The sequence below is a fragment of the Xenopus laevis genome, chromosome 4L (genome assembly GCF_017654675.1).
Source record: "Xenopus laevis strain J_2021 chromosome 4L, Xenopus_laevis_v10.1, whole genome shotgun sequence".
In the NCBI taxonomy this organism is placed as follows: Eukaryota; Metazoa; Chordata; class Amphibia; order Anura; family Pipidae; genus Xenopus; species Xenopus laevis.
Window position 1 is genome coordinate 146,047,917 of NC_054377.1, and position 17,428 is coordinate 146,065,344.

At 40.6% G+C, this 17,428-nt stretch overlaps 1 protein-coding gene across 1 annotated transcript in view; it reads left to right on the forward strand.

Annotated features, from left to right (window-relative positions):
• The first annotated feature begins 225 nt into the window (after positions 1-225).
• prickle2.L (prickle planar cell polarity protein 2 L homeolog) overlaps positions 226-17,428 on the forward strand; it is a 236,137-nt gene continuing 218,934 nt past the window's right edge. Inside the window, exons 1-2 of the mRNA XM_018259210.2 lie at positions 226-393; positions 13,003-13,088. Of these exons, the coding sequence (XP_018114699.1) occupies positions 352-393; positions 13,003-13,088 (128 nt within the window). The 5' untranslated portion in view covers positions 226-351. The remainder of the gene's footprint in view (positions 394-13,002; positions 13,089-17,428) is intronic.

Consider the following 17,428-nt stretch of genomic DNA (forward strand, 5'->3'; position numbering starts at 1 on the left):
AGAATAGGCAGGTGCTCACCCCCAGGTGACAGTCAGGGCAGTGATAGGGAGGAGCCATCTCTACTCTCAGCCCCGCCCTCCTGCGTTTTACCCGACTGAGGGAGGAGCACAACAAGCTGAATGTCCCCGGCTTCTCTTCCACTTCACTGACGGGAGAAAGAAAAGGGAGAGCAGAGGAGCCAATGAGAGTGCAGCTAAGTAAGAGCGGGGGAGGGGCGGGGCCGCTGAAGACAAGAGCTCAGGTAGAGCCGAGAGACGCAGCGGCACAGTGAGTGCGGGAATCCGGAGAGATCGCAGGGAGCGGAGAGACACTCGGCAAGTCTGGAGAGACCCGGAGCGGATACATTGGACATGTTTAACCGGAGCTCTTGGACAAGGGCTTCCAGCAGATCTGTGAGTACAGACGTCAACTTTCCTTTCTAAGAGGTTCTGCAGCAGCTGCAGCGGTACTTATTGCCATGCAGCCTCCCTCCTACTACCGCTCCCTCTGAAATAAACTCGCCTCTAAATGGGAACACTTGGCTTACAAATCCAGCAATTCTGCTTCTGCAGCTGCACTGACCCCCAAACTGCAACTTAGTCTCCCAATGGGTTCATATGAGTTAAAGACTCTTAATATCTTCTACACCTTGTGTAATCTACTCTCTGCATCCCACTGCTCCACTGTGTATAGTCATCCATATATATATGTATCCAAGAGGTTCTGCAGCACCCACACTCTTACTTCCCATTGCCAAATTCTTTAATATATGAATAATAAGCCTGTACTCAATGTCACTCAATGCACAGCCCCCCTGACTTTCAGAGGATACATAGATGATATAAATGCAACACTCAATGAGCTTCTGCAGCAGCTGTGGCATTGGCGCATCCTCATCTTTCATAAAAGACTAATTAAAGGGGTTCTTCACCTTCAAATGAACTGTCAGTATGATGTAGAGAGGGATATTCTAAAACAATTTACAATTCGTTTTCATTTATTATTATTTGTGGTTTTTGACTTATTTAGCTTTTTATTCAGCAGCTCTCTAGTTTGTAATTTCAGCAATCTGGTTGCTAGGGTCCAAATTCCCCTAGCAACCATGCAGAGATTTGAATAAGAGACTGGAATATGAATAGGAGCGGCCTGAATAGAAAGATGAGTAATAATAAGTAGTAAATGTATAGCTTTACAGAGCATTTGTTTTTAGAAGGGGTCAGTGACCCCCATTTGAAAGCTAAGAAGAATCTAAAGAAAAAAGGCAAATGACTAGAAAAACTAGAAAAAATAAATAATGAAGACCAATTGAAAAGTTGCTTAGAATGGGCCATTCTATAACATATTAAACGTTAATTTAAAGCTGAACCACCCCTTTAAAGGCACAACCTTAAATTAGGGATGCACTGAATCCAGGATTCGGTTCGGAATTTGGCCTTCTTCTGCAGGATTCGGATTCGGCCGAATCCTTCCACCCGGCTGAACCAAAAATCTGCATATGCAAATTAGGGACGGGGAGGGAAATCGCATGACTTTTTGTCACAAAACAAGGAAGTAAAAAAAAATTCCCCTTCTAACCCTTAATTTACATATGAAAATTCGGATTTGGTTGAGTATTCCAGAAGGATTCGGGGTTTGGCCAAATCCAAAATAGTGTATTCGGTGCATCCCTACCTTAAATGATTACATCTTTGTTATAAACTTGACATACTTGGAGGTTCTGCAGCAGTTATTTTGGCAGTCAGTGCACCCCCCCCCCAACCAAGCTACAGTAAATGTTTCATTTTAAAGGAACAGTGACTCCAAAAAATGAAACTGTTTTAATGCAATGAAAATATGTAGTGTTGCCCTGCACTGGTAAAACTGATGTGTTTGCTTCAGAAACTCTACTATTGTTTATATAAACAAGCTGTGGGGGAAATTGAAAAAGTCTAAATGGCACAGGTTAATTAGTGGATAACAGATAACACCATTATGTTCTACAGAGCTTATCTGCTGTGTAACCTGAGCCTTTTCTACTTTGAATGGCTGCCCCCATTGCTACACAGCAGCTTATTTATATAAACAAAAGTCGTGTTTCTGAAGCAAACACAGCAGTTTTACCAGAAACAGGGAAACACTGCATTATATTTTTATTACTTTAAAACAATTTAATTTTTTAATGTTACTGTTCCTTTAAGAGGTTGGGGCTTTTAATTCTCAGACTCCACAAACTGCCCCTAATGTACCCTCACTGATCTCCTTGTAACACCCCGGATAGTCCTGTTGGGATCCCAGCAGCATGATGGGTGGGGGTATTGCACCTGTCTCTGTGTCTCCTGGATAGAGAACATTCCCAGCTAATGTCATTAAGCCGCACACAATATCCCGCTCCTCAATAATTCAGTTCCATCACATTATCCTGCTGTCTCCTTGTAAACAAACTCCCTGCACCCGAATAGTTGGTTCCTCGTGCCCGGGCTGTGGGTGCAACAGGCTCCATCCCAGTAAAGAATAAACATTTAGTTCATCCTGATACAATGTGTTTTATTACAAACTGTTACATGTATATTGTGAGTTATAATAGAATATATAGTGAATAAAGTACCCCCTATTGTAAATTAAAAGGATATTACAAGTTACTGAGGAGTTTCATGACCATATAAAAACACGAGGCCAAATGGAACCCTGAGGTGACTTCTAATATCCTCATATTTTGCAACAGGGGGTACTTTAATTATTATAATACATATGTTTTATTGAGTCATGTGACAGAAATAACATCACTACTCACCGTTTATAACTGGTGACATCAGTACTCACCGTTTATAAGGATATAATACACAAAAGCCATGAATATTGTGTAAATTATATCCTTATAAACGGTGAGTACTGATGTCACCAGTTATAAACGGTGAGTTCTGATGTCATTTCTGTCACATGACTCACTGAAACGGGTGTATTATAATAAATACAGTACCCCCTGTTGCAAAATATGAGGATATTAGAAGTAACCTCAGGGTTCCATTTGGCCTTGTGTTTTTAAATGGTCATGAAACTCCTCGGTAACTTATAATATCCTTATAATTTAAAATAGGGGGTACTTTATTCACTATATAATACACAAAAGACATGAATATCTTGTAAATTATATCCTTATAAACGGTGAGTTCTGATGTCATTCGGTCACATGACTCACTGAAACTTGTGTATTATAATAAATAAAGTACCCCCAGTTGCAAAATATGAGGATATTAGAAGTTACCTCGGAGTTCCATGACCTGTATAAAAACACTCGACCTTCGGCCTCATGTTTATATATGGTCATGAAACTCTTCAGCAACTTGTAATATCCTTATAATTTACAATAGGGGGTACTTTATTCAGTATATATTCTATTATAATACACAAAAGCCATAAATATCTTGTAAATTATATCCTTATAAATGGTGAGTTCTGATGTCATCAGTTATAAACGGTGAGTTCTGATGTCATTTCTATCACATGACTCACTGAAAGTTGTGTATTATTATAAAACCCCCAGTTGCAAAATATGAGGATATTAGAAGTTACCTCGGAGTTCCATGACCTGTATAAAAGCCTCGTGTTTTTATATGGTCATGAAACTCCTTGGTAACTTAAGGGGGTACTTAACGGGTACTTTATTCACTATATTATTCCCCGGCGGGTTTATTATAAGGAATGCGCCAAGTTATTTCATGGATGAAGAGTGAGGGGGTGTCTGGTAACTATTCTCTATATTTAGTGAGAAATGAGCTTTAACCAAACTCACATGTTTTATTTCAGTGAAGATTGAAACTGACGTCCTTTGCTGTATTATTGCACATTTATTGCATGCGTCCAATTGCCTCCGATCCTGCTGTAGGGAAGTTATTTCATATTTATTAGAAACATGTAAAGGGAAACTCCACCACAAAATCTGTTTTTGCAAAATATGAGAAAATCTTACTCTGAGCAACTTTCTAATATACATGAACAGTTAAAAGCAAAGGACACTTATATATAAAACATTTTCATTACATAAGGTACCGGCATTCTGTTTAGTTATTCTGTTAGAAGCAAACTTGGCAGAGGAAAATATAATGTCTACTCCCCCCCCCCCACACACCTATACTGTATCATATATGCAAATATGTAGCGAGACATTTATCTGGTTCCACACATTATCCCACAGTTTGTATTTAAAAGGACACTATCACCAAACATGTAGTTTCTATCTCAGCATGATAAGAGTGCATATTATTATTAATAAAAGATTTTATTATCTGATCCCCATTGTAAGCAGCAGTCCTGTCCTGCTTTATGGCAGCTGAGATTCTAGCTATCTGTATAACAGAGCATTCTGTCCCAGTGACTGCACAGATCCTATCTGATCCCCATTGTAAGCAGCAGTCCTGTCCTGCTTTATGGCAGCTGAGATTCTAGCTATCTGTATAACAGAACATTCTGTCCCAGTGGCTGCACAGATCCTATCTGATCCCCATTGTAAGCAGCAGTCCTGTCCTGCTTTATGGCAGCTGAGATTCTAGCTATCTGTATAACAGAACATTCTGTCCCAGTGGTCACACCGATCCTACTGATCCCTATAGAATGAGAACTAAAGTGGCCCCAAATTCTGTCTGAGCTAATTTTTAACATCACTGCAGGATTCTGTGTCCTTGAAAGCATTAATTAACAGAGTGACTAAGTGAAAATACTTAAGACAAAGCACACAACTCCACATCATTTAATCACTAGATATATTTAGTAACATCAGCACTGCCTGGCGCTTATTATAAGTGTATGAATATACTGTATTTTAAAAAAGTAATGGGATGAGATGGTAGTGTTCCTTTAAAGGTAAAATGAACCATATTAATAGCAGGAAAGTTATAATTACTACGAAAAGGTTATGGTCAAATCCTCTTCTGTACATAGATATTTCTTTATACCTGCATATTAGTAGTTATTACTAAATATAAGAGCTGCCTTACTGCTAGCTCATGTAGCTCTACTAAAACACCCCTTTACACTTCAATTAAATTGCCCACAGAGGCAAGTTATACTGAAGAAGATTTACTTTACCAAGCAATAGTGCTAAACGAAGGTACATGAGGAGGTACATGAGCTAATACTGAATACTGATTTGTATTGAAATCAATAACTGCTCAGCCCAATGTCTCTTCTACACAAGGTAAATAGAAAATAATCCCTTCCCATAAACAGGATACTGTTCCTTTAAATACACATGGCAAACACTAATTAATTATTTATCCAACGTTCATTTGTTTTCCCGAGGGAAAAAGTGTTTGGGTTAAGAGGCCGAAGAGGTGCAATAAGTTCCCTGTTGCACAATGCATAATAAAAGACCCTTTTTATAAACCAAGAGGGTATTTGGCCAACGTCTCCTTTTAAAATCCGTAAATTACAATATTGTTGCCTGCAGTGAGGAACTGTGGGTAACGGCATGCAAATAAGATTATTGGCATAACAAATAAACTATATGGAACAATGACATAAGGGACACTGTAATATCATGTAGCAAATTTTTCTCCAGTTCTAGTAACCCATAGCGACCAACTAAATCTTTTTTTTCTTTGAAGTTTTAGTTGCCTTTAATATCAGAGTTGCTATCCAAATTACACTATAACACCCTGAATCCCTAAGCAGGACTCTGCTTTTCAGTGACAAAAAAAAGATTTGCATCTATATTCCTTCATATAATGTAGTTTCTAAAAAAAATGTGCAGCCTTAGAACAACACAGAAACGCCCAACTGCAGTAATACCATTGGGAGTTTGAGCTTGGCAGCAACAGAGAGCCAAGAAAATTATGGAAAATCTTTATATAGTTATATGCAGCCACTCAACCCAAAAGTATAGGATTTTCTTTTCAGCTATCTCTCTTTATTTTACATCAGTACGAAAATATGTTACATATATTCCTATTCCAGGTTAATACCAGTGCAAGTTCAAGTTATACTATGAATTCTGCTGAGTTAGCTCAAAGGTACAGGGGTCCAAGAACAGTGGGATAATAGTCTCTAGGAAGGGAGTGTGACTGTGGGATAGCAGGTATAGTAGGGAGATATGGTGCCTATAGTAACAGTGGATAATAGTCTCTGGGAAGGGAGTGTGACTGTGGGATAGCAGGTATAGTAGGGAGAGATGGTGCCTATAGTAACAGTGGATAATAGTCTCTGGGAAGGGAGTGTGACTGTGGGATAGCAGCAGGCCCGGACTGGCAATCTGTGGGTTCTGGCAAATGCCAGAGGGGCTGCTATAAGGTCCCATAGAAAGTCAGTATTTAGTGGGCTGGTGGGGTCTGTTTGGGCCTCTTTGTGGGCTGATTGGGCCTCTGTGTACCTGAAATGCCAGGGCCTTTTTTAATTCTCAGTCCGGGCCTGGATAGCAGGTATAGTAGGGAGAGATGGTGCCTATAGTAACAGTGGATAATAGTCTCTGGGAAGGGAGTGTGACTGTGGGATAGCAGGTATAGTAGGGAGAGATGGTGCCTATAGTAACAGTGGATAATAGTCTCTGGGAAGGGAGTGTGACTGTGGGATAGCAGGTATAGTAGGGAGAGATGGTGCCTATAGTAACAGTGGATAATAGTCTCTGGGAAGGGAGTGTGACTGTGGGATAGCAGGTATAGTAGGGAGAGATGGTGCCTATAGTAACAGTGGGATAATAGTCTCTGGGATGGTAGAAGTGGGAAGAGCAGATATAGTAGGGAGAGATGTAGTGGTCACTATTCCATATTTAATAGAAGTTTCAAAAAGTTTGTTTTCCCCAAGTTGGCTGTGAAGCCTTAAGGAAAGGGTAGGCCATAGACTGTGGCATTTGTATGTTGTAAAATGGGCTATAATAAAGATTTTTGTGATTTTAAGTTCAAGTTAATTATAGAGAATGTGAGTGATGATACACTGGTGACAGCTCATGTACTCCTGCTGGAGAGTATACAAAGAGTTTGCTAGTGAGTTGAGATTGTGTCTCACTATTATCATTGTAATGTCGAGCAGCTAGAGGGTCTCTTGTCCAAGAATTCTATTACAGAACATTCTGTTTACTTTTCTAGTTTCCCTTGAAACTGCCCCCCACCACCTTTTTCCTCGCTGCTCAGCATGACCATGTTACAGCTCACGTGCGCCTAATGATAACTTTCACTTTAAGAGCATTTCCCTGCATTAGAATGCAGTTCAGCAACCAATCAGATCCATCAATTTCTGTAATAGGATTCTAACTGCCCTAGGCCAATGGAAACCCACTGCTTATTGTTTGCCCAGAGTTACAGCACTGGTTAGGTATAGGACCTGTTATCCAGAATGATTGGGACCTGGAGTTTTCAGGATAATGGGTCTTTATGTAATGTGGATCTCCATTCCTTACGTCTACTTGAAAAAAATGTAGACATGAAATAAAAACAATAGGCTTGGTTTTGCTTCCAATAAGGATTAATTATTAGTGACGGGCGAATTTACGCTGTTTCGCTTTTGCGAAACTGCGAAAAATGTGTTTTTTGAAGCCTGCGTGCATTTTTTTTTGATGCGGGCAAATTTTCCCCATCGAATTTTCGCGCCCGTTTTCCAAATTTATTCGCAAATTTGCCGGAAATTCGCCATCACTATTAATTATATTTTAGCTGTTTCTCATAATTTTTCATGTTTCTGTTTTCATGCAGCAGTTGGGTGTCAGATAGCCATTGACAGTTAGATCCAATATATCTTATAGGGGAGCTCTATAAGAAAACTTCTTATTTCAGTATGCTGAAGCTTATATTCAATTTTCACAATAGTTCCCCTTTATAAATTTGAGCTATTTGGTTATAATGAAGTCTATGGGATATGGGCTTCCTGTAATTGAGAGCTTTCTGTATAACAGGTTTCTGGATAACGGATCCCCAAGTAAGGGTCCCGGTGTGTTGGTGCTGGTTGGCTATTGAGAAAGGTACAATAATGTAAGTCAGGACGAAGGGATTGTTGTTATATTGAGAGAATTTGGGAAGTCCTGGAACACAAGAGGTGACACGTATGTGGGTGCGCCGATGCTACAGTAGCATTACAGTAAATACAGTATTAGAAATAGATAGATGTTCTATTGCCAGCTGTTGACAGACTTTTACTTTATGAGTTCATTAAGGCATTAACGAGTTACTCCTCCCTTCAACGCCTCTAAATTAGGTGGCGAAAACGTCAAACAAGCGCCTCTTGGCTTTTATCGGCGAAACTGTGTTTCCTTACGGATCATTAGTTCATTACAGCACGTGTGGAGCTGCCACTTTTGAGTAAATATCACAGAATTTGTCATTTTTGGAAGGAAATAGAACAGACTGGGTATCACTGATGTACAGGGGGGCCGAGGTGCAGGACTATTGCAGTATTTGCTGCTGTACAGCTGGGCACATACACCAGTCTGACACACGGTGGGGTTTTGTTAGGGCACAAAAAGTATGAGTTTGTCAAGGGGAAGGTTTTGGCACATGTGGGTATGATTGATACCTATTACCTATAGTTGTAGCCTAGGAAGCATTAAGTAATATCTTCTAGGGGGTCTTTGTCATATATAGGAGAGCTGTAGTTGGGAAAGGTCAGACCAATAGCTGGCCTGATTCTCAGATTCCGCTCTTCTAACTGGCAGCCTACTACTGTTATCCAGAATGCTCGGAACCAGATAAGAGATCTTTCCATAGTTTGGAAATATTTTCTCTAATAAGGATTAAAGGAGAAGTAAATCTTAACTAAAGAAGTGGCTAGAAATGTTGTACCAGCCCAAGGCAATCAAAGTCCTTTAGCAGTAAAGATCTGTGTCTCCAAAGATGCCCCAGTAGCTCCCCATCTTCTTTTCTGCTGATTCACTGCACATGCTCTGTGCTGCTGTCACTTACTGAGCTTAGGGACCCACTCACAATATACAGTACACATAGAATAGAAATGTCACAATATAAGGCTGATTAGTAATTAATACACATAATTACTACATGGCAGCACAGAAACCATCAGAATTTAATAATCAGCAAACCTGTAGCATCAGCTTATATTACAGCCAGGGAAGCTCATTTTCTGCTGGATAATTAGTGACGAGCCCTAAGCTTAGCTTCTCAACAGCCAATCAGAGCCCACTGAGCATGTGAGTGTCACAGACACTTTCCAAGATGGTGACCCCCCTGTGACAAGTTTGAAGTCCTGGATCATTGCTGCTATTGACAAGCTGAAACTTTAGCCTCGTGCAATAAGTTCACTATATAAATTATGTAATTTTTAGCCATATTCATTTTTAGGGTTTAGTTCTCCTTTAAAGGGTTGTTCATCTTTAAACTAACTTTTAGTATGATGTGGAGAGTGGTATTCTGAGACAATTTGTAATCGGTTTTCATTTTTTATGATTCGGGTTTTTTGAGTTATTTAGCTTTTTATTTAGCAGCTCTCCAGTTTGCAATGTCAGCAATCTTGTTGCCAGGGTCCAAATTCCCCTAGCAACCATGCACTGATTTGAATGAGAGACTGGAATATGAATAGGAGAGGGCTGAGCAGAAAGATGAGCAATAAAAGTAGCAATTACAATAAATTTGTAGCCTTACAGAGCATTTGTTTTTTAGATGGGGTCAGTGATCCCCTTTTGAAAGCTGAAGAGTCAGAAGGAGAAGGCAAACAATTTAAAACTATAAAAAATAAGTAATGAAGACCAATCGAAAAGTTTCTTAGAATTTGCTGTTTTTTTTTAAAATACAGATATGGGATCCATTATCCCGGAAACCCATTATCCAGAAAGCTCCGAATTACGGAATGGCCGTCTCCCATAGACTCCATTATAATGTAATAATCCAAATTTTTTTAAATGGTTTCCTTTTTCTCCGGAGTAATAAAACTTGATCCCAACTAGTTACATAGTTACATAGTTACATAGTTAAATTGGGTTGAAAAAAGACAAAGTCCATCAAGTTCAGCCCCTCCAAATGAAAACCCAGCCCCATACACACACCCCTCCCTACTCTCACATACGTAAATTCTATATACCCATATCTATACTAACTATAGAGCTTAGTATCACAATAGCCTTTGTATTATGTCTGTCCAAGAAATCATCCAAGTCCCTCTTATAGTCATTAACTGAATCAGCATCACAACATCACCCGGCAGTGCATTCCCCAACCTCACTGTCCTGACTGTGAAGAACCCCCTACGTTGCTTCAACTGAAAGTTCTGTTCTTCTAGTCTGAAGGGGAGGCCTCTGGTACGTGATCCACTTTATGGGTAAAAAGGTCCCCTGCTATTTGTCTATAATGTCCTCTAATGTACTTGTAAAGTCTAATCATGTCCCCTCACAAGCGCCTTTTTTCCAGAGAAAACAACCCCAACCTTGACAGTCTCCCCTCATAATTTAACTCTTCCCTCCCTCTAACCAGTTTAGTTGCACTTAGTCTCTGCACTTTCTCCAGCTCATTTATATCCCTCTTAAGGACTGGAGTCCAAAACTGCCCCCATACTCCAGATGAGGCCTCACCAGGGACCTATAAAGAGACATAATTATGTTTCATCCCTTGAGTTAATGCCCTTTTTTATGCAAGAACTTTATTTGCTTTAGTAGCCACAGAATGACACTGCCCAGAATTAGACAACGTGTTATCTACAAAGACCCCAAGATCCTTTAAGGAAACTCCCAACACACTGCCATTTAGTGTATAACTTGCATTTATATTATTTTTGCCAAAGTGCATAACCTGCATTTATCAACATTGAACCTCATTTTCCAGTTTGCTGCCCAGTTTTCCAGTTTAGACAAATCACTGGGCAAAGTGGCAGCATCCTGCATGGAACCTATAGTTCTGCACAATTTAGTATCATCTGCAAAAATAGAAACAGTACTTTCAATGGCCACCTCCAGGTCATTAATAAACAAGTTGAAAAGCAAAGGACCTAGTACAGAGCCCTGCGGTACTCCACTAACAACACTGGTCCAAATAGAAAATGTTCCATTTACCACCACTCTTTGTAGTCTATCTTTTAGCCAGTTCTCTATCCAGGTACAAATACTATGTTCCAGGCCAACATTTCTTAATTTAACCAGTAACCTTTTGTGTGGCACTGTATCAAATGCTTTAGCAAAGTCTAAGTAAATCACATCCACTGCCATCCCAGAATCGAGGTCTCTACTTACATTCTCGTAAAAAGAAATTAAGTTAGTCTGGCAAGATCTATTGCGCATAAAACCATGCTGGCACAAACTCATAGTATTATGATTTGCTATGAAGTCCAGTATCTTATCCTTTATTAACCCTTCGAAAAGCTTTCCTAATACTGACGTCAGACTAACTGGCCTATAGTTTTGAGGCTGAGAACGGGATCCTTTTTTGAATAGAGGCACCACATTAGCAATTCGCCAGTCTCTCGGCACTATGCCAGATCTCAATGAATCCTGAAAAATTAAGTAAAGAGGTTTGGCAATCACAGAGCTAAGCTCGCTAATTACCCTGGGATGAATACCATCTGGCCCTGGACCTTTGTTAATCTTAACATGTTCAAGTCTCTTTTGAATTTCTTCATGTGTGAACCATGCATCATTAGTTGTATTACTAGAATTGGGAGTGTTAAGAAGGAAACCTTCACTTACTGGTTCTTCATTTGTGTAGACAGATGAAAAATACGAGTTCAGAATCTGCGCTTTTATTTTGTTTTCATCAACCAGCTGACCCCCCTCTGATAGTAAGGGTCCCACCCCTTCCTGCTTCATTTTTTTACTATTGACATATTTAAAAAATAATTTTGGATTTTTTTTACTGCTTGCTGCAATATCCTTTTCTATAGCAATTTTAGCTTGCCTTATAGCTTCTTTGCATGATTTATTGGCCTCCTTGTACCTTATAAATGATTTGGCTGTCCCAGCTAACTTGAAAGCCTTAAAAGCAGGTCTTTTCTTACCCACCTCAACACCAACGCTTCTATTGAACCAAAAAGGTTTTGCTTTGCAACGACGTTCCTTGCTTACAAGTGGAATATACTGACAAGTATATTTATTAAGCAGCATTTTAAAGACTTCCCATTTTTGTTCTGTGTTTAACCCTGTGAAAAGCATTTCCCACTTAATATGTTGCAGAGATGCCCTTATACTGTCAAAGTTTGCACGTCTGAAATTTAGTGTTTTAGTTACTCCCTTATAGAATTGCTTCTGCAACAGAATCTCAAAGGAGACCATGTTATGATCACTATTCCCTAAATGCCCCTCACCCACACAAATGTTAGAGATGAGTTCAGTATTGTTAGTTATTACAAGGTCCAAAAGAGAGTTATTCCTAGTAGGTTCTTGAACGAGCTGGAATAAAAAGTTGTCATTCAGCATATTTACAAACCTATTAGCTTTTTCTGTCTTAGCAACCCCATTACCCCAGTCAATGTCTGGATAATTGAAGTCACCCATAGCAACAACTTGACCCAGCTGTGAAGCCGCTTGTATCTGCAAGAGTAGCTGGGCTTCATACTCGACACTTATACGAGGTGGTTTATAGCATACACCAATGATAATTCTTTTTGATACCTTTTGCCCAGTCGAAAATCCGAAGTTGCGCCCGGGGTTCCAAACTCTTGCGAAGTTGTGCTAGCAATAATACGATAATAATCACCCTGTAAAAAGTAAAAGATGCAAGCGTTTTTTGGGACTTAGAAATTTTTTCATTTTCTTTTAAAGAGCTCCTATCTACTCTATTGCACTTCACCTGGTCTGAGGTGGTGAAGGCAAGTCTGGCGCAAGAGGTAACGTTCAGTAAATTTGTGTAGTTATGTCCATTCGCCAAAGCGAAAATTCGCCTGCCGTTAGAGTGCGTAGAGTCTATCTCTTTCACTGGCGAATTTACGCCATTGTGTAACTCGGTGAAGTTCCCAAATGCCATCACGCTGGCGAATTTTTACCAGCGTTAGTCACTTTGCCCTTTAGTAAATTTGCCCCTTTGTATCTAAGTTTCAGTTACACCGTTCTATTGTTTCCAGCTGTAAATCAGTCTGTTCTATTATGAGTTTTATAAATTTAATGCAATTTCTGTACCTCTCCCCCCGCCCAGATAAACGCCTTTGCTGAACCAGAGAGGGGACAGCCGTGTAATGCTTGCGGGGATCAGTGCCCGGGGCTGGCGTTGCATCGATGGAGGTAAGGAACTCTCATTGTCCTAAAATAACACGTGGTTTCCATTTTTAATTTCTGTCCCTCGTCATGTTAACGTTAACGAGACAATTTCCTGCCATTGCTCCCTGTGACAGGCCCAGCAGCAGGTATTAGTCCATGGGAAAATATTCTCTGTACATTGCATTGATCTTCTGTTTGTTTTCTCTTGGGCTGTACAATCAGAGGACATAACTCACATAACATCCTTTCTGTGTATCTATATTGATGCTTGAGAAGGAGCTGCCATGTGGCTTATTCCTTAGACAGTAGGGTATGAGGGTAGAGCTTACTGTGTGCATAGGACATTCTTTCTCTGTATGTCTATATTTATACACACGGGTGTAGTGAGACCTGTATGAAGTAATAGCTCACTGTATGCACAGAACATTCCTTCTATTGTATAAGGGATTTATTTAATGAGCTGCATTGCCTTAGGTAAGGCAAGGTAAGGGGGGTGTTTGAGCCAAGAAATGTCTTAAGTAGAAATGAAAATATACAGAGAATAATAGTAACCCCCCCACACGCTTGTCAGTCATACTGTGCACCTGCGGTGACGTCACACAGGTGGTACTTGTGCATTCACACACTGCGCAAACACTTCTTCGCAGGCCAAGGGGAGGAAAACACCAATTATAAGGTGAGCCTTAGCATGGTCATATCCTTAAGGGCTGTACTCACACAGTCGCGTGTAGGCGCCGAACGCAGGAAAAATGCAGCATGTTGAGTCTCAACCTGCGTTCGGCGCCTACACGCGCCTGTGTGAGTACAGCCCCATTGGAAAAAACGTAATGCGTCTATTCCTGCGCTCCCCTGCGGCTGAACGCAAAAAAACGGAACGCAGGGGGGCGCAGCTTCAACCGCTCGTCAGTAAGAGTCCATAGCCTAATTAAGCAGCTTTTTGAGACTCGTTTAACCATTTCTGGGCTACAGATATTAATCCAGGGATTAGTCCGGTTTTGGAGTCAGGAAGGGATTTTTTTTTCCCCCTCTAAGGCAAATTGGAGAGGCTTCAATAGGGTTTTTCGCGTCCTGTGGATCAACTGGCAGTTAGGCAGGTTATATTTAAGGTTGAACTTGATGGACGTGTGTCTTTTTTCAAACTTTTTCAAACTTACTATGTTTAAAGGACAAGGAAAGTTAAACTAAAGAAGTAGCTAGAAATGTTGTACATGATGTTTTGTGCTTCTGTACCAGCCCAAGGCAACCACAGCCCTTTAGCAGTAAAGACCTGTGTCTCCAAAGATGCCCCAGTAGCTCCCCATCTTCTTTTCTGCTGATTCACTGCACATGCTCTGTGCTGCTGTCACTTACTGAGCTTAGGGAGCCACTCACAATATACAGTACACATAGAACAGAAATGTCACAATATAAGGCTGATTAGTAATTAATACAGATAATTACTACATGGCAGCACAGAAACCAGTGCAATTAGCATCAGAATTTAATAATCAGCAAACCTGTAGCATCAGCTTATATTACAGGGGAAGCTCATTTTCTGCTGGATAATTAGTGACGAGCCCTAAGCTTAGCTTCTCAACAGCCAATCAGAGCCCACTGAGCATGTGAGTGTCACAGACACTTTCCAAGATGGTGACCCCCTGTGACAAGTTTGAAGTCCTGGATCATTGCTGCTATTGACAAGCTGAAATTTTAGCCTCGTGCAATAAGTTTATTATATGTAATTTTTAGGTCTATTCATTGTTAGGGTTTAGTTCTCCTTTAACTTACTATGTAGATTGAGGTGGCAGCATGCCAGTGCCGTAGATTCTGCGTTTCCAGGACGCTGGGAAATCTATGGGAAGCTGTGCTAACCCATGGCACAGAATGGGTTAAATAAATGAAGGACGGTGTTACCTGTAAAAAGGGTATATGTTTCTTGATGCAAGAGGCAAGCCGGGAGTTGCTTGTGGCTAGTTAAATACAGCATGGAATGGAATGGAAGTGCATTGGCTTTAGCTCAAATACAATAAATCATTACGGAGTTAATAGGATGAGCAAATTGTGTTTTATTGGCCTTTCACATGGGCCTAATGGGCATTCGCGAGCGTCGGCACATGATGTCATTGAGCTGCTGGAAAGGGATGTGGGCACTTTACATGCGCCAGGTAATGGCATGACGTGGGCTGAGCTGCCCGTAGGAGGAAACCATGGAAATGCAGCGGAACAGGGAGAGGAAAGGGGGGGAGCAATGCACAAATCCCATATGGAGAAGCAGAATGATTCCCGACAAGAACTAAAAAATACACGAGAAATGTGCACAGTTCACTGGTAGTTACAGGAGCTATTTCACCCCTTTAAAGGGGATGCAAACCCTCCAAAATGTTTTTGCCCCATGAAAGAATTTGTCATTCTAAGCAAGTCTCCAGTAGACGTGTATATTTGCATATTGGTGCGGCCACAGTTTTTACCTTGGTTGGGGTACCTTGGACTTATAACCACTAGAGGCGCTATTGTCACTGTCTGTAAAGGATTAAAATCCTGCAAATAGGTTTTACTGCAGTCGCTGCAGAAAGGGAAGGAGCATACAGTAGGTTATGCCTTTATTTAAGGGACAATGGAAATAAATAAATATATATATATATGCTGACCTTATGTTTTGCCTTTGCAATTAAAATTCTAGTTGAGTCATTTGAATGTGTTAAATGTACTGATACATGTGAATGGTTCAGTATCCTGATATATGTACGTATGTAATGATAATATGTCAGTGTGTATAGATAGCATTAAGGGGACGAGCCACCAGTCTGGAACAATTTGCTTTGGTCTGCCCAAGGTTGTGATGATATTTACCAAGTAGGGATGCACCGATTCGGCCAAACCCCCGAATCCTTTGCGAAAGATTCAGCCGAACACCGAACCGAATCTGAATCCTAATTTGCATAAGCAGGGGAAAGGGGAAGGGGAAAACATTTTTTACTGTTTGTGACAAAAAGTCATACGATTTCTCTCCCTGTCCCTAATTTGCTGATTCGGTTCAGCAGGCCGGAGGATTCCGAATCCTGCTTAAAAAGGCTGAATCCTGGATTTGGTGCTTCCCTAATACCAAGTTACTGCCCATAGTTACATAGTTACATAGTTAAATTGGGTTGAAAAAAGACAAAGTCCATCAAGTTCAACCCCTCCAAATGAAAACCCAGCATCCATACACACACCCCTCCCTACTTTTAATTAAATTCTATATACCCATATCTATACTAACTATAGAGCTTAGTATCACAATAGCCTTTGATATTATGTCTGTCCAAAAAATCATCCAAGCCATTCTTAAAGGCATTAACTGGATCAGCATCACAACATCACCCGGCAGTGCATTCCACAACCTCACTGTCCTGACTGTGAAGAACCCCCTACGTTGCTTCAAATGAAAGTTCTTTTCTTCTAGTCTGAAGGGGAGGCCTCTGGTACGGTGATCCACTTTATGGGTAAAAAGGTCCCCTGCTATTTGTCTATAATGTCCTCTAATGTACTTGTAAAGTCTAATCATGTCCCCTAACAAGCGCCTTTTTTCCAGAGAAAACAACCCCAACCTTGACAGTCTCCCCTCATAATTTAACTCTTCCCTCCCTCTAACCAGTTTAGTTGCACTTAGTCTCTGCACTCTCTCCAGCTCATTTATATCCCTCTTAAGGACTGGAGTCCAGGTGCAGATTTGTGGACCCTCTTTCTGACTTTCAAGGTGAAAGCCTGGTATTAGCAGTCTAAATCTACCAATATCGCAGCAACCACTAAAAATAGAAATGAATGTATACTGCATAAGTTCTCAGTTTACATCATTCAGTTTTGGGATTATATCCTTTTAAGTGTTGAAGAAGAGCAACTGGTTAAGGCAAGAGGACTATTACTATTACAGGCAACCAGCCCATCATGGAGATAAACTAGATCAATTCCAGTATGTGGGAGAATTTTATGTTTCCCCTCACAGCAGGTAAGTGAATTTCCAGTAAAAGACTTAATGGCCTCCTCCTTTGCATTTGTATAGCGCCCCCCTCCCACCAGTCTCAGCATTTATTCACATTCCAGGTTTAGTGAGAAGGGGACACACAAAGCAGAGATGCCAGTCGCTCGGGATTCTTTCTTTTACTGACGTTCAGCAATAAAATGAGGAGGAGGGTATTTCACTAGCACTGGCTTTTACGTTTGAACCCCCCCCTCGGTTGCTTTGGAGCCCACTGGGGTGCAGTTTGGGAATCTCTGCTATAGGAGATAGGTTACAAAGCTTTGGCTGTACCATCTAACACCTGTCCTGTATCAGTTTGGATGCATGCTGCAGACTATTGTGTCTTTCGGTCAGCCATGCAGTATAGATCTAAATGAATTAGCCACAC